The sequence below is a fragment of the Symphalangus syndactylus genome, chromosome 5, assembly GCF_028878055.3.
Source record: "Symphalangus syndactylus isolate Jambi chromosome 5, NHGRI_mSymSyn1-v2.1_pri, whole genome shotgun sequence".
Taxonomy (NCBI): Eukaryota; Metazoa; Chordata; class Mammalia; order Primates; family Hylobatidae; genus Symphalangus; species Symphalangus syndactylus.
Window position 1 is genome coordinate 56,560,186 of NC_072427.2, and position 12,993 is coordinate 56,573,178.

At 44.8% G+C, this 12,993-nt stretch overlaps 1 protein-coding gene across 8 annotated transcripts in view; it reads left to right on the top strand.

Annotated features, from left to right (window-relative positions):
- OTUD7A (OTU deubiquitinase 7A) overlaps positions 1–12,993 on the top strand; it is a 397,910-nt gene that overhangs the window by 333,943 nt on the left and 50,974 nt on the right. For 7 of the 8 annotated variants that reach the window (XM_055278535.2, XM_063639043.1, XM_063639042.1 and 4 more), the window contains 3 exons: positions 8,319–8,420; positions 11,805–11,932; positions 12,654–12,766. In XM_055278535.2, coding sequence (XP_055134510.2) covers positions 8,319–8,420; positions 11,805–11,932; positions 12,654–12,766 — 343 coding nt within the window. The remainder of the gene's footprint in view (positions 1–8,318; positions 8,421–11,804; positions 11,933–12,653; positions 12,767–12,993) is intronic. The other variant, XM_055278539.2, reaches the window with a different exon arrangement.

Consider the following 12,993-nt stretch of genomic DNA (forward strand, 5'->3'; position numbering starts at 1 on the left):
ATTTGAGGCACTTGCTCATTATATAGACCCATTGGATAGCCACTCACCACCTAGGAATAACAATTTGGGAGTCTTAAAGAAGAATCCTCAGTCTCTACTGCAGGGGAGAGGCCAAGCCAGCGCCTCCCAGAACCAATGGCAGAGGAATAAACATTGTGTACAGCACATATTTGTCAACATTTAATAGTATCATTTATCTGAATATTTGAATATATAATGTATTTTTAAATACTGTCTTCGTGTGATATAATGAAAAGAATTGCCAAATTCATTTGTTACAATGAGGGAGAAAGGAATGAAAGTGAAATGGGGGAGGCAAATAGAGGGAACTTCAGCTTGATCTTTACTCATTTTTCTTTTCTTTTACATTGAAAGGAACCTGCTGGAACAAATATGGCAGAGGGGTGACTTTCATTTGGTTTTGGGTGATGGGTGTGTTGCTCTTGGCACTTTACAAAATTTGAGCTCCACTTTTGCTCCTTACTCAGTAATACGGCTTTTGAAATCATATAGGTCAGAGAAGTTAAAATTGGCTTGCCACAAACTCAACCATAACAAACAAAATTAGACTGGCCTTTTTTGTGATCTGATTTTGTCCTGGATGTGTGAGGGCTCCTGTTAAGGTTCAGCAGGTCGTGGGCAAGTTTACTTACTCCCTGTGAGCCTCAGTTTCCTTCTCTGTAAAATGGGAATAACATCCCCTGACACAGAGCTGGTTGATTTACTGAAGGTCCTGCAGTGTACAGGAGAACACACTAACCCAGCCAGCAGGAGCTTAAACTGTGAGGTCATCATTATCCCACGCAACTCAGAGTCTGAAAACAGGGATGTTCATGGCAGGGCTGGCAGCTGCACAGTGTTATGGAGGACCCAGGCACACACAGCACCCTGCTCTTCTCTCCCCAGCGGGTCAGTGCTAGCTCCATCTGGGGATGCAGTGTAGCCGTGGCCACATCAGGCCACACATCCTCACACTGCATCATTCAGGGCAGCAAGAGAGAGCCCCTGATTATGGCCCTTGTGAAGGAGGAGCAAGCCCCAGCAGGTCTCCTGTTACATCTTGTGGGCCAGGCGACAACAGTCCATGACAAGGGGAATGGAATTGCACAGATCGTCTTGGATGTATGAACATTTGCACGTTGCCCCGTGGGGCAGGCAAGGAGGCTTGCCTGAAAAGCCCCAGACACAAGCAGGGCTCTGTCAGCAAGGATGGGAGGGAAAAGCTATGGGGTGGGCAAGACAACGAGGTCTGCCACAGAAATGCAGACCACCTGCCTCATTAGCATATTCCCTGTCCCTCCTCTCCCTGATTGTCTACTCATGTTCCCTATACTCTCTGATGGTTGCCTAGAGCACTAGCAGCTGAGATCAATGCAGAGGATGAACAAGGCTGCCCACTTTAGTGTCAAATGTGTCGGATGTCCAGGTGTTACAGCCATTTTGTTGAGTTTTATGCCTTTGTAAGCAAAGAGCCTGCCATTTTATTTTACTCTGTGGCAACCCAGTTTTACTGTATCCCAGCCTGGTTGTTATAAACACTTTTTAAAAGTCAAGTGAGACAGGTTGCTATTTCACAGCCTAGAGAAAAAGAAGTGACTAAGTAACTGCATGTTTTTTCCAATGACATCCACAGTCCATCCAGTGGTAGTGTCAATTAAGGCCCTCACTTGCATTTCTCATTTAGCTTTAATAAGGTGACTTGTGGGTGGTAAGAATATACCAGTTTGTTAGCGTAAGCATTAACATCTTCATATAATAAATAGATGTTGGTCTACTTTGTAGTGTTAATTTTAATACATGCTTTTATTTAGAATTAAGGGCACAGTTATTTTTTTATCAGTAATGCCACTTATTACAATGGAATCACTGAATCTTAACCAAAAAGCGCTGAGGAGTGGATAGGGATTCAGTTTAAACAAAGAACCAAGAAGTTTTATTATCTTAAACTTTGTTAATATGGCAACACATTAGGCAATAACTCTCTGACTCTAAAATAAATATACTCCTGAGGGCCTTAATTTTCAAGCATTACTTGCAGTCTTTATCCTTCATGTTTCGTGATTTCTATTCTGATAGAAACAACACCTTTTATTAAAATTAGATTTTTTTTTGTACAAATTTAAGGACTATATTTGAAATTTCGTTACAAGTATATAATGTGTAGTGATTGAGTCAGAGTGTTCATCACCCGAGTACAATACATTTTTGTTAAGTAGAATCACCCTATTCTGCTGTCAAACATTGAATGTATTCCATCTTACTGTATGTGTGTACCCCTTAACCCACTTCTCTCCATCCTCCCCCACCACTCACCCTTCCCAGTCTCTGGTATCTGTCTTTGCACTCTCTACCTCTATGTGATCAAATTTCTAGCTCCCACATATAATTCAGAACATATAATATTTGTCTTTTTGTGCATGATTTATTTCACTTAGGATAATGACCTCCAGTTTCATCCATGTTGCTGCAAATGAATGACATCATTCTTGTTAATAGCTGAATAGTATTCTCCTGTGTATTTATACGTTTTCTTTAGCCATCGACAGATGGAATGTAGAAATGTGAAACATGTTCTGCTTCTTCAGTTGTTCAAATCCTATTAATATTTCTCTCTTTTTAAAGGAATTTTTGATTAAAATGCTTTTACAATTTCTTGGAAATATCTGTTGTAAACATTCTTATTTGATTGAAGTTCCCAAAGTGTTGAAGGCACTGGGGAGGTGCATGTTATATTTCATCCTCCAAATAAAAACATACATATATATGTCACTAGAAGTTTCACATAACATTAGAAACTTGATATAACCATTCATAAGCTTGAAGCAATTTTTAAACAATTTTAGTATTATCCAAGAAGTGACATGTAAGATGACATTTGTGTCACCTGCCTAACACGTAAATGAGCCAGGCTATTTATCCTTTCCATAGACACATTCTTTTGAAAAGCAGCCATGAGTGCAGATGCACCTGTCATCAGGTAGGATAGAGTCTCCTGTAGCCATCAGCCTGGAGATTACCTTTGCCTCTCTTCTGTGCTGTTCACCCATTTCCCTCCTGTTTCCTGTATTTCTCTGGTTTTGGTTTCCACCCTCATTTTGTGGAGTACATCCTCCTGAAGCTTCCTGAGAAAGAGTGAATGAAGATGTCTTGACATGAGTTCACTAGAAAACAGAACCTGGCCAGGCATGGTGGCTCACGCCTATAATCCCAGCACTTTGGGAGGCCACAGGGTCAGGAGATCGAGTCCATCCTGGCTAACACAGTGAAACCCCGTGTCTACTAAAAAAAAAATACAAAAAATTAGCCAGGTGTGGTGGTGGGCACCTGTAGTCCCAGCTACTTGGGAGGCTGAGGCAGGAGAATGGCGTGAACCTGGGAGGCGGAGGTTGCAGTGAGCCAAGATCGTGCCACTGCACTCCAGCCTGGGCGACAGAGTGAGACTCGGTCTCAAAAAAAAAAAAAAAAAAAAAAAAAAAAAAAAAAAAAAAAACAGAACCCAAGGTAACTCCCAATGGCTATTTATTTCAGAGACACAATCCCAGATGTGTTAGCAACTAGTTTTATTGAGAAATAAGGCTACTGTGAATTTCTTGTATGAGTCTTATATTTTCATTTCTCTTGGGCAAATATCCACGAGTGGAATTGCTGGGTCATATGGTAAAGGTAGGTAATAGTCCATTTCACACTGCCGTAAAGATACTACCTCAGACTGGGTAATTTATAAACAAAGGGGTTTAATTACTCACAGTTCAGCATGACTGGGGAGGCTTCAGGAAACTTACAATCATGGCGGAAGGGGAAGGGGAAGTAGGCACCTTCTTCCCAAGGCGGCGGGAGAGAGAGAGCACAGGGAAAACTGCCACTTTTAAAACCATCAGATCTCATGAGAACTCACTCACTATCATGAGAACAGCATGGGGGAAACTGCCTCCATGATCTAATCGCCTACCACCAGGTCCTTCCCTTGACACATGGGCATTACAATTCAAGATGAGATTTGGGTGAAGAGACAGAGCCAAACCATATCAGAGTATGTTGAACTGTATTAGAAATTGCCAAAAGTTTTTCTAAAATAATTGTGCCATTTTACAATCCCAACAGCAAAGTATGAAAACTCCAGTTGCTCCATGGCCCCTTGGACATCTGTGCTAGTATGTAAAATACAATTGACCCTTGAACAGCACAGGTTTGAACTGCACAGGTCCACTTCCACTTATATGTGGATTTTTTTCAACCAAGTGAGGATCAAAATTACAGTATTCACAGGATGCAAAATCCACGTATATGGAGGGCCAACTTCTCATACGTACAAGTTCCACAGAGCCAACTATCAGACTTCACTATATACAGATTTTGGTATATGTCGGTGGGGTCCCAGAACAAGTCCTCTGCAGACACTTGGAGATGACTGTACCATTGATTTGTGTATATTGATCTTGTATCCTGTGACCTTAAAAAATTGCTTATTAGTTATGGTTTTTTGTAGCTTCCTTATCATTTTCTGTGTGAACTATCATGTTCTCTGCTGAGAAGAATAGTGTTACTTCTTTCTTTCTGATTTGCGAATACAGATTTTATTTCTTTCTCTTGACTTATTTCACTGGCTAGAATTTCTCATACTATGTTGAATAGCAGTGGAGAGAGGGAGCATCTTTGTCTTTTTTTTTTTTTTTTTTTTTTGAGACGGAGTCTTGCTCTGTCACCCAGGCTGGAGTGCAGTGGCACGATCTCGGCTCACTGCAAGCTCCGCCTCCCGGGTTCACGCCATTCTCCTGCCTCAGCCTCTCTGAGTAGCTGGGACTACAGGCGCCCACCACCACGTCTGGCTAATTTTTTTGTATTTTTAGTAGAGATGGGGTTTCACCATGTTAGCCAGAATGGTCTCGATCTCCTGACCTCGTGATCTGCCCACCTCGGCATCCCAAAGTGCTGGGATTACAAGCGTGAGCCACCGCACCCGGCCGCATCTTTGTCTTTTTCCTAGTCTTAGAGGTAAAGCATTCAGTCTTTCACCATTAGGTATGATGTTAGTTATATGTTTGTGTAGATTTTTTAAATCAAGTTATGGAGATCCCCCCTATTCCTAGTTTTATGGGAATTTTTAATTATGAGTGAGTATTGAATTTTGTCAAATGCTTTTTCTGCATTCATGATATGATTATGTGATTTTTCTTCTGTAGCCCATTAATATGGTGAATTATATTGATTGATTTTCACATATTGAGCCATCCTTGCATCCCTTGGTCATGGTATATAGTTCTTTGTATATGTTACTGTGTTCTACTTGTTTATATTTTCTTATGAATTTTGCATCATATTCATGAGAGGTGTTACTCTGCACTTTTCTCTCTTTGTACTTTCTTTGATTTTGGTATCAGGGTAATGTTGGCTATTTTCTGGAGGAGCTTGTATAATACTGGTTGTTGTTAAGTATACCTCTTGGTATAACCTTTTTGGGAATTGTTCTGGTTATTACATTATATACACATATTTTATCAAAGTCTATTGGTGTTGACATTTTACTACTATTGGTGAAGCATATAAACCTTACCTGCCTTTTTGCTTCTTTATTCTCTACGATTTATAATAAAATTGTTTTAAATATTTATTCAACATACATTGAAACATATAAACAGATAGGCAATGTCATAATTTTTGCTTTAACCATCAGACTAATTTAGAAAACTCAAGAGGAGAAGGAAAGTCTATTATATTTGCCCATAGTTTTGTTCTTCCCATGTTCTTCCTTCTTTATATGCCAAAATGCCTTCTTTTATCATTTCCTTTCTGCCTAGAGAACTTCCTTTAGCCATTTCTTTAAGGTAGGCTTGCTAGGAACAAAATCTCGCTTATTACTGAAGAATATTTTTGCTAACTTTAAAATTCTGGGCTGACAGTTATTTTCTTTCAGCACTTAAAAAATATTATCCTGGCTGGGCGTGGTGGCTCATGCCTGTAATTCCAGCACTTTGAGAGGCCAATGCAGGCAGATCACTTGAGGTCAGGAGTTCGAGACTAGCCTGGCCAACATGGTAAAACCCCATCTCTACTAAAAATACCAAAAATTAGCCAAGTTTGGTGGTGCATGTCTGTGTCCCAGCTACTTGGGAGGCTGAGGCAGGAAAATCACTTGAACCCAAGAGGCAGAGGTTGCAGTAGGCCGAGATTGCACCACTGCACTCCAGCCTGGGTGACAGAGCAAGACTCTGTCTCAAAAAAAAAAAAAAAAGTTATCCTGCTTCCTTCTGGCCTACACGGTAGCTAATGAGAAATCCACTGTCTTTAGAATTGTTTTTCCCATATAAGTAAGGCGTTGTTTCTCCTTGGCAGTTTTTAAGGTTTCTTTGTCTTTAGTTTTTAGAAGTTTGACTATGATATATTTTGGCTTGAGTTTCTATGGGTTTTTTTCTGTTTAGGGTTTGCTCAGCTTCTTGAATCTGTATGTTTGTTCATTTGCAAAAGTTGGGAACCTTTTAGTGATTATTTCCGTGAATACTTTTTTAGCTCTACCTTATTTCTCCTCTTCTACGGACTCCTCAGACTTTTGTCACAGTCCCACATGTTCCTGAGTTGTATTCTGTATATGTGTTTTTTTTTAGTCTAATTTTTCTCTGTTGTTCAAATTGGGTAATTTCTATGTTATACCTTTACATTACACTGATTCTTTTTCTCTTCTCTCCAATCTGCTTTTCAGCACATCCATTGAGTTTTTAAAATCAGAGTTGTGTTTTTCAGTCCCTATTATATCTGCCCATATTTTTGTTCTTTATTTGTCTCTGTTTTGTATCTTCTATTTTTTTGGTAAGACTTTATTTCTTTACTACATTTTCTATTTTTTCATTTGTCTTAGGTATGTTTGTAATTGCTTGTTGAAGTATTCTTGGGATGATTACTTTTAAATCCCAGTCAGATAACTCTAACATCTGTCATCTCAGTTTTCATATCTTTTCTTGTTATGTTTGAAATCTTCCTGGTTCTTGGTATAAGTGATTTTTTTTGTTTAAAAGGGTGTATATTGGGTATTAAGTTATAGGACTCTGGGTCGTACTTAAATCTTGCATTTTAGTGGACCTCCTGACCCCACTCTGGTAAGTTCAGGGGCCATTGCCTGACAACTGCCAGAGGGTAATTGAAGTACAGGTTCCCCCTCTGTGCCTGTTGATACCTGGGGAATGGGCTTGGTACTTCTTGGCAGGGGTACTTCCTAGCTGAGAGGAGGCAGAGATTCTCATTACAGCCAGGTGAGTGTGAAAGTCCAGGCTCCCTGTGTGTCCTCTGAAGATAGAGGGCAAGGTGCTTATTACCACCCAGTAGGGTTGAGGTCTTGGCTTTGAACTCAGCCTTCTCTGACACTCCCCAGGCAATGGAGCAGGCAGTGATGAGCACCTTGTTACAGCCTGGCGAGGGTGGAAGTCTAGGCTTCTCACTAGACCTTTGCTGGCAGGGGTGGTGGCCGGGTTATAAGTTTTTCTGCAGTGTTTGGCTGGAATAGAAGAGGAAATGTCTAAGCAGCTACTGTCTTGCTAAGCTACCCCTTTCCTGGTGTTCTGTCTAGAGAGAGCATGCTTTTTCTTTTCTATCTTTTTTTTTTTTTTTTTTTTTTGTGGCCTACTCTCATTGGTTCCAGTTTCTACAGTACCTAATCTGGGATATGTGAGGCAAAAAGAAACTCCAGGGAACCCACCATTATGTCGTTCCTCAAGTCTCAAGATCCCTAGTTAGTCTGCCACTTCTTCTCCACTTTTCAGAGTCTTCTAATATGATTTTATACATAATTTCCAGGGCTTTTCGTTGTACTTAGTAAGAGAAATAGGAAAAAGTACATCTGCTCTATCTTCCCTGAAGTGAAAGTCTCTAAATGTAAATATTCATGAAATTTAACATGACTACACCTATGTAACTATAATGGTTTTGATGAATCAAATGAAATATGAACTATACCTTCAAAGGTTATGTGTGCATCAAAAAAGCAAGATGGTGAAAGGAAAAAGTAGCTTTCAGGAGGGAAAGCTATGTTCAAGGAAATTACAAAGAAATGTTTTATCTTGTGTAAAATACGTTTCCAGATTCAAGGAGAGAAGGTACTGGCCTTGAGTTTCTTAATGCTCATGCTAATTGATGGGAGGATTTGGCCACTTCTTGTCTTCAAAGGGAAAAGAAATCTATATTTTATTTGAGGAGAGAAGTAGCCATAATGTTCTCCCTTTCTACTGAAACCTGTAGAAAATCTGTCCCTGATGTTTATGCCTCCTTAGCAAACACCCCTAATGGCCCCTTCCTTTTCTGGGATCCTGTTCTAAAGTGAGCTTCTGTTCCAGGTCGCCTGAACTGGTGGTCCACTGTGTGCACGAGCTGTAAACGGCTTCTTCCTCTGGCCACGACAGGGGATGGGAACTGCCTTTTACATGCTGCCTCACTGGGTAAGCCCCACAGCACAGATAGAGGGTGGCCAGGCTCCAGGCCTGCGCAAGGAAAGACATAAGCTATTGAAGGAAAGACTACTGAAGGAAAAGCATACGCTAAATAGAGTCACCCATGTCACTGTCATGAGAAAGTCCCCAGGAGACAGAGCAAACAATCCTGGGCCTTCATGTCAAGTAGCACTTGGTGGAGAGACAGAACACACATAAGAAAAGACCTGGCATGATAGAAGGAGGCCTTGAGCGTAGCTGCAGGGATGGGACTTAGAGACTGTTGCCTGGTACAAATAAAAAGGACTTCCTGGAGGAGGTGGGATCTTTACTGAAACTTGAAGAACTTGAGAGGCTACAAGAGGACAGTGCAGGCAGGGAGACCCCGCAGATAAAGCATAAAGGCAGGAATGGACAGGGTGTTTGGAGGTAGGGGTGAATGAGGTAAGGCTGGAGTAGGAAGTTTTGGGAGCAGTGCATGAGGTTGGGTAAATGATGGTCCACTGTGTTGACAGCAGTCAACAATTGGCATGGACTAATGGAAACAGACGTAGGTACTGCTCAGATAAATCACAGGGGAGTCAGCATAGTCAGAATATACCACAGAGATCAGCGCATTTGTCCAATAGAGACGTGAGCTTCCCGATCACACAAAGCCACACAACACAGAAATATTTGGATGATTGAGGATCATCATCGACTTTCTGGAACCTCAGTTATCCCTTTAGGCCCAGCGTTATATGCACAAGGCTGAATCCATTTTGATAGGTGAGTCTGAGTTTGCACCAGCGACCATCAGGGCCGGTTGCTTCTTACCCGCCCTGGAAGATAGCGCCTCTCCAAAACACACAACCCTCACACAGGAATGCAGTCCTTGTTGGTCAAACTTGCATCCCCAACAAACATGGCTTTAACTGGGTGCCATGACCTATAACAAGGGCCAGCCCCCAGACCTCTCTCTCTTTGGACCTGCAGTGAGGCCTATTCAGCAAGAGGTAGGTGAGATAAGACTGTAAAGCGCTTCAAGGGAAATACATCAGGGTCTTGGAAGGGTCCCAGACGAGGATGGAGACCAAGGGCAAGGGAAACATTCCCCAGGCTTGACCTGCAGTGAGGAGAGGCAAGGCACCCACTTACCTGCTTCATCTCCATGTCATTGGAGCACATTCTGCTTGTTGGCATTGCAAAAGTAGTCCACATTCACCATGGTGAGAAAATGAAAATCAGCGACCCCCACCCAGCGGCGGCCACTCTTAACAGTTTGGTATTGTCATCATCTTCCGGTCTTCTGTCTGTTCTTCAAGTGAAGTGATGATCTTGCTGTGTTCACAGTCTTGAATCCAACATTTTCCCTTACAGTTTGAGAATTTTCCCTGCTGTTAGCCTTCAAACACATGATTTTAAGTAGTTGGGTTGTATTTTATCATAGTGGATAATATTAACTATTCCCCTGTTATTGAGCATATTTTGCCTTGTTCTTTGTAAAACCTGGAGAAAGAATCTAAAAGAATAAATCTCTCATCTGTGTCAAACAGCAGCCTCATTGCGAAGTCTGGGGCATGGAAATGCTTTTGTCCCTCAGCAACTGCAGCATGTAGAGTCATTGTCCCCATCAGCACAACAGCAGGGCAAGGCCACACCCCACAGTATTTTCCCTGTGAGCACAGTGGGCCTCCCAGGCCTGCCTGGGAAGAGAGAGCCTCCCTTAGGCTGGTCATTTCCATTTGCAAGAGAGCCTGGGCCATGACTGACCAGGGCTGTGAGACCCCCCTCCAAGAAGCCCCTGTACAACAATGAGCCCAGAGCTCATGGCAATCTGTCCTCTTATCCCAGCACTTTGTTTCATTTTGTGCCCATATAGCTAAACTCCGCAGGACCGGGGCTGCCCAAAGCTGCCACATGACATTCACCAGCAGTCCTTGTGGAACCCCTGTTGGCCTGGGCTGACGTTGAGCTAGGATGGTGGGGCACATATGGAAATGACAGTCATCTTGGAGTCAGGCCTGTAGGCAGATATGTGCAGGACAAGGAGGCCATCTCTGCAAGAGAGACCTGCCCAAGGATCTGTGGGAGAGTCCCAGGAGGCAGCTGAAAGAGGTCTGAGGATGAGTGAGGAGTGACAATGGCCATTCCCCCTCCCCCCGCCATCCTGTAGAAAAAGGCAAAGCCTTGCTGGCTAGAAGCCTATGGCAGGCCTGGGCTATTGCATGTCCAAGGATGCCCAGCCAGTTGAGCCTTTGAAAATGTCAGTTCACATTACTCTCCTTCTGAAGACTCTCCAGAGGCTCACAGCTCCCTTGAGAGCCCCCTTTTCACTCTCCCTCTCCCCTCGATCCCACTCTAGCCACCTTTCCCTCTTGCCTTTTCTCAAGTACTACCCCCCTCTGGGTCTGTCCCTGGCCTTTCCCCGTGCTGGGACAGCAACTCGGCTCCTTCCTCCGCCCATTTGAGCCTTTGCTCCTATGTCTCCATTCACACCACAGCAAATCTGCCTGCCTCACCTCTCCTCGTGGGGCTGCCACCCTCAACATCGTACACACTGTGCCAGCCTCATGGCTGCCTCACTTCCCACTTCTCCACAACATGTGCTTCATGAGATTTTAGGAACTTCATGTGTCCCGGCCACTGCCACGCATATTCCCAGCACCTAGAATGAGTGGGTGGGTGGATGGATGGACGGACGGACGGATGGATGGATGGATTCTCCTGTGTTTTCCCTTGTAGCCAGGGCTGACCTTCTCTTGAGCACTTCTCCCATGAGTTGGGGTTCTTGACCACATTTAAGCTGCCCAGAGCACATTCTCAGAGATGGCTGGTTTCCCTCTATATCCTCTCAGCACCTGGCACAGGGTGAGACCCTCTCACTAGGAAGCAGGCGCTCTCTCCTGGGCCAGGTGTGTGCAGTGGTGTCACTGACGCTCTGCTTCTCAGGAAGCTGAGATGCCTCAGGGCTGGAGATGAGGGAAATGGCAGACCCTGGAGAAGCCAGGATGCTAATGGCCTCCCTCGCCTGGAGCCCTCCACGAGGACACTGGACAGCCTGTCCCTGTCCCCTAGTCAGTCCCCCACCCAAATGTAAGACTTGAAAGGTCCTCAAAGCAAACCAGCAACATTGAGAGTGGGTTGCCAAGGGCGCCAGAGAGGAAAAGCACTTGATTTTCACCCACTATTATTTTGCTAAGAACAGGATGTGCTGCTTCATTCACCTACTTGCCTTAATGGGAAGCCTGAGGAAGAAGGCTGGAGGGGAATTAACAGAACCGCTGAGTAAGGAGGCTGCTCTGCGTGCAGACAAGAGGCTCTCCCAGTGGGTCGTGGTAGTTTGCATCACCTCTGGCTTGTCTTTTCTCATGTCCTTTCTCTCCTCTGTTCTCCATGGCCTCCTGGCTCCAGGAATGTGGGGGTTTCATGACCGGGACCTGGTGTTACGGAAAGCTCTCTACACCATGATGAAGACGGGAGCTGAGAGGGAAGCCCTGAAGCGGAGGTGGAGGTGGCAGCAGACGCAGCAGAATAAGGAGGTTGGTATCCACTGGCATGGCCAGAGCCCGGGACCCAGGCCAGGTGCAGCCTCGGGCCATGGTAGAGTCCAGAGCATGGCCTCCAGGCCCCAGACTGTCTTATGAGGGGAGGCAGAAACAGCCCCTGGGATCAGGAAAGTCTCCTGCTTTTAAGCCCGCAGAGGAGGAGCCTGTTGAAATAGCAGAGTCCTGGCAGACAGCAACTATGCATCCACTTGTGCTTCCTTAAGGCATGATCATGAAAGCTGCCTACCTTCATTCCCAAAAGCATTCTGGCTTGGATGATGAATTATATATATGACTGCCTGCTGTCAGGTGCAGCCCATGGCCCCAGCCCCTGTGTGTGAGCTCAGTCCAAAGGGATTCCCGATTGTCCCCAACCATGGTAAACATGAGGACCTTGCTCTCCTAGAAGACTCTGAACGGCCAGCCACAGTTAGGTGCAGGCACAGGTTAATGCTCGGTCATCCCCAGCCCCTGAGAATGACCCTTGTTGGTGGGCAGATTCCCAACAGCTCTGGAATTAGAGCTTGGGGCTTCTGAAAATATAGTGTGCATAGTAGCAAAGGTGGCCAAGAGGGTGCAGTTGGTGTAGTTGGTAGCTACCTACAGATGTGCCTGGCCTGGTTCCCGGTGAGGCTGGTCCGGGTTGGGAGGGTGAGGAGAGGAGGGCAGCGCAGCTGTGGCCCACCCCCGTTCTGAGCCGGCTCCCCTCTGCCAGTCAGGGCTGGTGTACACAGAGGAGGAGTGGGAGCGGGAGTGGACGGAGCTGCTGAAGCTGGCCTCCAGTGAGCCGCGCACACACTTCAGCAAGAATGGCGGCACGGGCGGGGGGTAAGTGCTGCCCCTGCTCTCCCCAGAAGTCACCTCCAGCTCCAGGCCACCCAGGGCTACACACAGCATGGGGGGATGGCACAGGGGGAATGTGGGACCCTTGTGCTGTGGAAGACAGAAAGGTTCCAGCTTTCCAGCATTAGCTTCAAGACAAGGATGCACAGGAGGACTGTGGGTGATGGCTGGCCCCTGCCAGGTGCTAGTGGAAGGGTACGCAGACCCCACAT